General features: G+C 41.5%; 1 protein-coding gene and 1 non-coding gene across 2 annotated transcripts; both read right to left on the bottom strand.

Moving 5' to 3' along the window:
- Positions 1–308: 308 nt before the first annotated feature.
- Positions 309–9,156, bottom strand: LOC139282929 (gamma-glutamyl hydrolase). The gene is made up of 9 exons (XM_070902840.1): positions 9,045–9,156; positions 6,971–7,085; positions 5,641–5,691; positions 4,967–5,051; positions 4,299–4,437; positions 3,562–3,668; positions 2,932–3,022; positions 2,464–2,601; positions 309–430 (listed from the first exon to the last, which is right to left on the bottom strand). Exons 1-9 carry the CDS (start codon positions 9,154–9,156, stop codon positions 309–311), a joined length of 960 nt encoding a protein of 319 aa, XP_070758941.1.
- On the bottom strand, positions 3,149–3,220 carry trnat-cgu (transfer RNA threonine (anticodon CGU)). Its single transcript has one exon. It is a non-coding gene; the product is annotated as a tRNA-Thr (tRNA).
- Positions 9,157–9,621: the final 465 nt, after the last annotated feature.

The raw sequence follows: 9,621 nt of genomic DNA, 5'->3' as shown, positions 1-9,621 counted from the left end.
TAAGATCTGTTACTCCAAAATCTAAACTATTTTTTACGTCTTCCTATTTGAATTATTTATTTATTTTTTCTGATATTAGACTTTAAAAATACCAAAGATTTTTGAATAACATATGTATTATTTTCACCATCCTGTTGGCATATCTGCATTTCATATTACTGTACAAATCAGTTAAGCTGAACTGCTAATTATCTACTTGTTGTTTGAGGCTACTGTAAGTTTGGTTTTAAACTTGGGCCGAGATGTTCTACCAATGACAAATTGAGACTGGACTGAGCCCAGGTCTGTTTCGTCTTCAGTACCGTCCATCAATCAAAGTAATAGTTCTGCACAAAGACAGCATGGGTCCCTCTGTAGACGGGAGAGAAGTTGTAGATGAGAGCTCTCTCTTCCTCCACAGGACTGGAGAAATGGTGCTGGTTCTTCATGGCTGGAAGAGAGAAAGAAAAGTATAGTGATGAAGCTTCACTCATACAGACCTTCTGCTGATCTTTCCTTCATAACACACACACATACTGTTCTTGTATTAAATGATCTAAATGCAATTGTTTCTCTGTCTTACACTTGTGAGGACCTTCATCGACTACATTTATTTGATTTAGTTGCATATGCATAACTCAAGAGATATGGGAGTCTAGATTAAATCGGCCACATCTCATATAATACTTTTCATTGATTAATTTTTAGCCAACACGGGCAAGAATTTCCTTAAAGTGCTCAAAATGGAAACATGGACGGCCAACATCTTCTGATGAAGATCATGCAATAAGACTGAAAGCTCTCCAGAACAGCTTCAACAATGGGATTCTCAGTGGAGCGCAGGACCCAAAGGCCAATATTCCCAAAAATTTATGAAAAGGTAGAACATCTCAAATTTCCAGGTCAAGGAGGACAAACTTCTCACATTTCACTTGTTTATTTGGCTCAAACACAACCATGATGGCCACATCATTTGAGGAATTCATCAACTCAGCAACATTTTTCCATACTGAGGAAGATATGGAGAGTATGTTGCCCCACACACGGCAACAGCGCCCTCTGTGGTTGGATTGACATGACCCCAATAACAACCCACATCACTCATAGATAAAATACGGTACACTGATCTAGTTAAACAACAAACTGAACATCTAGTTATTTTGGGGACGCAGTTTCCTGAAGTTCAGATGTGAACACAGCACTGACTAAATCAATTATTTGGATGTAACCATACACAAAGATGAAACTGGAGCTATTCACACTTCTGAAAAGATGTGGAGCGCAACTCAATATATCATGCTACTAGCAGTAATCCCACACATCTAAATGATAATATCCCAGATGGACAGTTTTTGAGCGTCAAATGCAACTGCTCGGATCTTTACGACTTTCATTTTCAAAACATCATGGCTACTCAGTTCAAGGGAAGAGGTTATGCCTCCAACTCTATTCAGAAAGGCGTACAACGTTCCAACACCACCTCTCGCTCTGTCTAATACCGCTCTCCTGTCTAATACGCAAATAACAAAGAATCCCAGCCAGGCTTGTTTCTCTTCTGAATATAATCATTGTGCTTCATAAATAAAAGGTACACTCAAGAGACACTGGCATGTGCTTCAAGCAGAACAATCTCTGAAGGACTTCTGCAAATCTACGCCTGTTTTCTCATTCAGGAGAGCACCCACAATTAAAAACACTGCCATGTACAAAAATATGTCTCTAAACAAGACCACAAGGCTGCAACTGGCATGTATGTAACTGTACCTGCTGCAAAACAATACAACAACAAAATCATTTAATCATTCCCACACTGGCAGGAAAATTCCCATTCAGGAATGTTTAAAGTGTAAATCGACTCTAGTGATTTACATGTCATTATGCCCATGCAGTCTAGCATATGTTGGACAAACCGAACAGCCCCTTAAACAACGAATATCGGAGCACAAAACTGCAATCCATACAGGCAATATGGACGATGCAATTGCAAAACATTATGCTGAAGCAAACCATGGGTCACCCTCTTCAGTAAAATTCTGTGGGATTGAGAAAGTCATGATATCTACTAGAGGAAGGACTGAAACTGGCCCAAAGATAAATGTTTTGGATGAACTCACTCAACACTATGACACCAAATGGACTTAATGATGACTTCAGCAACTATGGATGTGACCACTGACCAATTAAGAACGCAGGATCTTAGGCTGCATTCAGACCGTGACGCCGGGTTTGCGTTTCTCCAAAAGTTGAATCCATCTCAACTTTTTGCCGCAGCGGAAATGAATAGTCATACTTGTAAATAATTCTTATTTTGCATCAGGAGGTATGAGACAAACTAATCAGATATCTTTCCATCAAATTCAAGTGAAATCAGTGACTTAGCCTTTTTGAGGTATTCTGCTAGGAAACATGCAAAAAAAAAAGAAATGGGCAGTTAATAGTGCTGGTAATATAAATAATAAAGCATACCGAGATACCACATGTTACCTTCAGAGACAAAGAAGCTGGCAGTGTAGAAGCAGGCTCTTATAGCAGAAGTGGAGTGAACCATGCCTGGTTTATCTATCCACTCAAAGGGGCTTTTCTCTGGATGCCACTGCACTGCATAAAATGGGTAGCGGTAGGCTGAGGAAAACCAGACACACTGTCAGACCACAAAACAAGTCGCTCATGCACTAATAATTGTAATCAACATCTAATTTTCAAGTTAGACCATCATGATCATTACAAATATCATTTCCCCCCTTTCATCATCTCTAGTGTTCCCATTGAAAAATCTGCATTACTCTCAGTATTATGATCAAAAGCATTAGTTCAGTTATTAGGTGACGCTGCCAGTTGTGAATGCTGAAAATGCTGAATCCACAGTAGTTTGCTATTTGTATGTTTGTAATTGTATAGTAAACAACACGGACATGGCACTCAAACCGCAAAGTAGTCAGTGAGGAATGATACCTTCCATGGTGGAGATGAATTCTTTCTTCCCATCATTGTTAGTGGACAGGACCTTGTAAAACCTCTTCAGCTTGGCATTTCGGCTGTAGTTCTGTCGGTTCAAAGACAGAGATTCTATATTAATGTAGTTGTCGTAGCCCTAAAACGTTACGTGAGAATTATTTAGCCCCACTAGCAGCTATGATTCCTGTAATATATAATATACATCTTAACACTAAGGCATGGATGGGGGTCGAACCCATGATCTTTGGTTTACGAGACCAACGCCTTACCACTTGGCCACCACGCCGGATGGCTGCATTCCCGTAGTGACAGTTGTCAGGTGTGGTCTTACTCGAGGTACCAAAAGACGTGGGCATTAGGTGGTGTAGATCATTAGCCTGGGTGCATTTACTCTTTAAGACCACACATAGCGACAGCTGGATTCAAGGTAGGTTTTCCATAAATAGGCTGAATAGAATTTTTACTATAAATAAATGTTTAGGTTTAGAATATTATAGATAATAATATAAATAATAATAGAGAGCAACGTCTGACATACAGTTAAGGACATTTTGGGAAACAGACTCCAGCCATGACAGGAGGTGATCATGCTTTTCAGGAGGGGGCAGAAAAAAGACCAGAAAATACCTGCATAGACAGACTCCAGCTGTGGAAGTTGGAAGTGATGTTTTCCTCAGCCAGGGACTGCAGCAGATCCTTAGGAAAAGTCCGGAAAAGACGGCTGGACTGGGCCGCTAGAGGACAGGCACAGAATTCACACAAAGCAGTTCACACATTACTGTTGTCATCAGTCACTGAAACTTAATAAGTATAATATGTTATGTGTTCTAACTTTCTACAACTGCAGCTGGCCTAAAAGTTCAGCAGAACTCTAACTCAAGTCAAGTCCGTTTTATGTTGCAAATCACAATTTGCCTCAAGGGGCTTTACAGTCTGCACAGCATACAACACGCTCTGTCCTCAGAACCTCGATTCAAAATATCCTTGGGATCTGCCCACATCACACCACATTTAGCACCATGACTGATATCGCTATGAGGCATATTGGCGTGTAGGCAGGAATTATTGCTCTTTACTGTAGTTTTCCTTTTCTTTTATTATCAAAAGATATATATGAGATATAATAAGATTTGAGACAACTAACATTGACCTGAGCAAAAACTCTTACTACACTGAATAGCTGGGAACACCTGTGTGGGTGTACAGGGCCTTTAAGACTAGTGATCACTATACATTAAAATGTGACAAATGAAGGACTGTAAGCTGAGGGATGTATCCCATCTGAGAAGAGGGCCAATCGGAACAGAGAACAGGGGAAAAGAAGCGCTCAGCTTCATCGTGTGATGTGAGGTTGATGAAAATACCTGGTGTGAGAGTGAGAGGTAGAGCCACAGCCTTGGTATCAGTGAGGGTGAGCAGGTTTTTGTTGGCTGTGAGAACAGACAGCTGCTGGAAGCCCTGGCAAGTTCCCCAGATAGGGAAGTAGTCCCCAGCATCGTTGGCCTGCAGAGGATAAGAGAGTGAGGAATGAGAAGGTAGCAGTGAGGAAGATGTAATGCCATTGTTTAACCGTAAATGATGATCTGTGATAACAGTTGCATCCTTTAATTCTCCAAGGATTTCCAGCACAGAATGCTCTATTTCACCTACAACAACAACAACAACAACAAGTGCCTCTATCTCATACAGTTGCACATATTCACACCAAGTACAGCTGAGGCTAATATGTGGCTCAGCAGGTATCACTGTCCGAGGAAACACCAACAGGAATCTTGCACTAAAAACACAGTATCTTTAGAAAATATCTACTTGATTTGTCTAAGTCAGAGTGGATTTTCCATCACTTACATAGGAAGGTATCTCTTGACTGCCAGTATAGATAAGAGGAACAATTACAGGAACCAAAAACTCTTTCAATGTATCTGAGTGTTGTTTTAGTTAAGACTTGAAAATGTGATGAGAGGAAAATTAAAGCAGGGTAAAACACTAAAAACGAACCTTGGCTGTCAGTTGTACATGTCAAATGTCTTACCTTTAGAGCCAAGTCGTAAAAGACCTTGGCGGCTCGACTGAACTGCGATGTCTGAATATCTACATCTCCTCCTGGCAGCAACAACCTGAGGAGACACTTTCACATTAGATATTTAGGCTGCATGCTGGGAAATACTGCCAGGACGTCTTGCATACAGCTAGCAGTGGTTGATATCACTTTCTTACAGCTTTCACATGAGTCTAAACATGACCTATGAGTACAACAAGTACGCTTACATTTGTCTTGTTATAACACCAACTAACATAGAATGTATTGTAAGCTAACAATATCATCAGTAGTAGCCATAAATCCCCTGTTTATATAAATCTTTGCTGACTGACGTAGCTTTGCTGATTGGCTGTTGACCTTTAAGCAAGCAAACTATGCCAAAGTCTGCAGGTTGGAGCTGCTGACCAGATTTAGAATCGACAATTGCGCTGTAATAGACAAAATGCTTTGCTAAACTTACCAATTCAAACCACTGCAGTGCTTTTATTACCACTTCTTATCTAGCTAGCTTAGTTTTTTAATTCAAAAATGGTGTACACACGGCCAATGCAATGAAAATGTGTAGTGCAATGAGAAGCACGAGCCAGGCAGAAAACTGTTTAGTGAAATCACGTCATTTAGAGAGTTAAAAAAAGGCGAAAACAAGAGAACCATGTTCAGCTCACCCATTTATTGAGTAGAATATCTTAGCATATTCTTCTTCTGTGCGATTGATTCTGGTGAACAAAAAAGGCACAAAGATTAAACCCGTCAAAGACGATCAATATAACTCAGCATACATGTCTACTGATGCAGTGATGTCCCTCTCATTTGCACAGGCTCCGCCCACATGAAACCCCACCCAGCACCATGACTGATGCTGCTGTGGGTCAGATGGGGATCACAATTTGACTGGAGGTGAAAGTAGGATGTGATACTCTTTTAGTAATTTTCAAGCAGGATTTCTATAAAAGAAATCCCACAAAAAATGTGAAAAACAAAACAATGACTGTTGCTAATAAATGAGCTTTATTTTGGTTTGAGAGCATGCGTTCTCAGACACACACTGATAGCTTTACCTTGTGTAATGGTTTCAAGGCAAATCATTGACATTAGGTGTGACAATACCAGTAATTTAATGCTGCTAAGCCGAGTCTACTCATGCAAAATGAGTTTAGATCTGATCCAAATCTTACCATATCTTTATCTAAGTGATAGTTTTGCAGATAAACCTAGTAACCCCTAAAAAGGATTTCCCATTCTGGGAAAAGAACGGTGCCATAAGATCAGGCTCCACCCACATGAAACCCCACCCAGCACCATGACTGATGCTGCTGTGGATCAGATGGGGATCACAATTTGACTGGAGGTGAAAGTAGGATGTGATACTCTTTTAGTAATTTTCAAGCAGGATTTCTATAAAAGAAATCCCACTAAGGATGTGAAAAGCTAAATAATGATTTCTGCTGTTGATACTTATTGTGGTGTAAGAATATGCACTATGCTTTTTTATGACACTGTATGCTAACATGATGCTTATATAGCTATATATAAGTTTGAATCTGACCCAAATCTTCCCCTATCTTTATCCTAGTGATTATTCTGCAGATAAAACTAGTAACCCCGGCCCCCTAAAAAAAGAACTATGAAAGGAACAGAGCCATAAGATCTGGCTCCCTTCAAAGAGCAATAATTCCCACCCCACAACCCATAAAAAATAATAAAGGAGCCCTTCTTCCTAACTTCCTACCATTTAACTTCTTCTAAATTGTGATCCTCATGTGATTCCCAGCAGTATTAGTCTTGGTGCCTGATGTGGTTTGATGTGGGCGGAGCCCATGCAAATGAGAGGAATATCACAGTAGTTCACCAAGAAAGAAGTACGATGATGAGCTATCTCACAGCAGTCTTTTATGTTGTCTTGTTACGTTGCTGAAAGCCCAGAGAGGAAGCGAAACAGTAACGTTGTGGATTGTAAAACCAAAACAATTAGCTAAAAGGTCACACTTGCTTTACCTGATGGGTACGACCCTTGACCCGGCTCCCTCCAGGTATTTGACATAGGAGGCAGCGATGTAAGAGAAGCCACGAGCAAACTGGTCTCCAGGAAGGTTTTCCTGTGCCAACACACCTTAGGAGGACAGAAGACAGATACTATAACACAGATACACAGATATTTCAGTCATAGCAACATAAAGCAGGGGTGTTGACAAGGAATACATCTACACTGATGCACTCTTGAAGAGATCAAATCCCCTACAGGTATTAACTTGTTCATTCTTGTGACATGTGCGTCTCCCTAATAGTACGCGCTTCCCTTCGTTTGTCTTCAGAAAGGACTCATCATAAGTCATGTGTATCATAAAACACCACAAACTCTACCAGCAAAAGATACATACGATGCTCAAAATATAGTATATAAATCCCCACAACGCCCCATCGCCTGTCGTATTACTTCATTACTAGACAATGTCCAGATGTCACATGACAAAGCAAAGCCATCAGGTGTTTTAGTCCACAGCCTTTTATTGTATCCACAGGCTCCAAAACAAAGGGACGTCCCAAGGCCGCAAGTGAAAATGGAATGAAATGCACAAAGCAAGGCCAATGTAGAACACCTAGTGCTGAGAAAAGTTTTCATAAAATGTGTTTTTGATGTTGTGCTAACACACACTCAGAGAGCAGCATACACACTAAACTATATTAATTATAGAGGAAGTTTAGAAACGTTCCATCCGCTTCAAAACAAAGTAATAGAGATTTTAGGTGCATTTTTGATACCCTGCCAAACAAACAGGCAAGACCCCAAATGAGATGACACACTAAGTCCTTACTGTGACAGTGCAATGCGGTGTTAATGCACTTCCTACTTTACGTGTAACCACAGATCATGAGTCGTGGCCTTGGTTTGGAAACATGGAGTTCTGACCACAATGACTGCAGCAAGGTTTTCTCAAGGCAACATAGTGTGCTGTCATAGGCCCGGTTTACACGTGGCATTAAAATGTGTCTTGGATGATCCGATCACAAGTGGACAGCTCTAAGTATTGAGGACGCATTGCGATCCGTCCATGTCTGATGTCCTCCGGCTGCTCTGCCTCAACTCTCTGTGATTTACAGAGTTTCCTGATGGACAGATACTTTAAAGTTGTGTGTTTGTACAGTAATCAGTGAGGCCCGGCCCCCAGAAACACTCCACTCCCATCGTTTATCCAACCTAATCCTTGTCTTATTTGTGGTCTGATAAACAGTAAATTCATCAAATTCAGGTCAACAAAAACATCAAAACAACAACGCATTTGGTTTTTACAAACGGAAATGATGCACGTGTTTATTACATATAGAGCGGGGAAGTGAGATCTGATCACAAGTGGTCACTCGGGACTCGTGTGGAGGTGTGAACTGACGTACTTAGAGCTGGCCAGGTGTAAACAGGGACATAGTTCTCTGATTCTAATCAGTAAAACCCCGCAGAGCGTCCTGTTCCTTAAACCTCACAGCCTCTGCAGACACTTCATCAGAGACAACTGAGGTGTTAAAGCTACATTAAGTATTTACAGTTACTATATGTGATTATATCAGATTCAGTCAATGTGTTGTAGGTTTGAGTGTGCCTGGTGTCTCTGCCTAGGATGCACAGGATGTTGGGGAGTGGTCACTATGGTTAGCTGCTGCCTTGCTGGAGGAAAGATTCTACACATTCTGTTTCTTGGAAAGAAAAATATTATGGTAACTCAACTTTATTATTATATAGATTATAGATTAATTAATTAAAGGAGGCTGTCAGCCTGCTGGCAAAGAGGGAAGTGGGGAACTCTTATTTTGAAGGTGGCTCAGCGGCAGACAGACAGACAGAAGAAAGGACGCTTTTCTCTTGTTTTCTCGTCTCTGCCACCTTCTGTCTTGGATTTATATTTTAAAAATCCAATAAATTCAATAAATTGAATCCAATAAACAAACTATCAACACGTACACACACACAGACACCTTTCCAGAACATTCTCGATGAGATTTACATTAGAGATATCACAATCCGACGTGTCCTCTGGAGAGGGACAGACACGCAGCCCTTCATGCGGCTGATTCTTACCGATGACCGGCCGGTGATTGAGCTGCTGGCTTCTCCCCGCAGCGCACAGAAGCGGACCGCAACAGAGACAGGCGGTCAGCACCGCGAACACCGCTGCAGCCGGCCGACACATCCAAAACACCGCGCAGGGTTTTAAACAACCGAACCGCTGGAACTGAAGGATGTGGTCTCGGTTTGTAGGTTGAGGGTGAACAATCACAAAATCGGTGCTGGTTTAGGTCTATAAAAATGACAAAAGGCAGATGAAAGACAGGGCCAGTGGCAGGCACAGGTTTACAACAGAATCATCCGAGCGAGGAAGCTGCCTTCTGGGTGACGATGCTGTCCTCTTCTGATCTGTGTCTTTACCCCCCTCCAGGCTGCTGAACAGGACCATCAAGTCAGTCACGTGTGGGAGACCCCTCCATAGACCCACATCACCTAGACACGCCCCCCCCCCCCCCCCTCGTTCCTTTTCTATAGAAATGGATCAGCCAGATCAGACTCCGTCAGAACAACATCCACTGAAGATGCCTGAGAGAGCTAACAAGGCTGCAGCCTAAATGTTGAGGTGAAAGTCCACTCTGACAAACGGACT

This window comes from Enoplosus armatus, chromosome 3 (assembly GCF_043641665.1).
Source record: "Enoplosus armatus isolate fEnoArm2 chromosome 3, fEnoArm2.hap1, whole genome shotgun sequence".
Taxonomy (NCBI): domain Eukaryota; kingdom Metazoa; phylum Chordata; class Actinopteri; order Centrarchiformes; family Enoplosidae; genus Enoplosus; species Enoplosus armatus.
This window is presented reverse-complemented; position numbering and strand designations above follow the sequence as displayed.

Bases quoted from the DNA above. Each gene is read 5' to 3' on its own strand.
- LOC139282929 (XM_070902840.1), bottom strand. From the start codon at position 9,156: ATGTGTCGGCCGGCTGCAGCGGTGTTCGCGGTGCTGACCGCCTGTCTC. The intron at 3,023-3,561 runs GTATTTTCTGGT...TTGAACCGACAG, and splicing joins GCTGGAGTCTGTCTATGCAG to AACTACAGCCGAAATGCCAA. The intron at 2,602-2,931 runs GTATCATTCCTC...GGTTTTCCTCAG, and splicing joins ATTCATCTCCACCATGGAAG to CCTACCGCTACCCATTTTAT.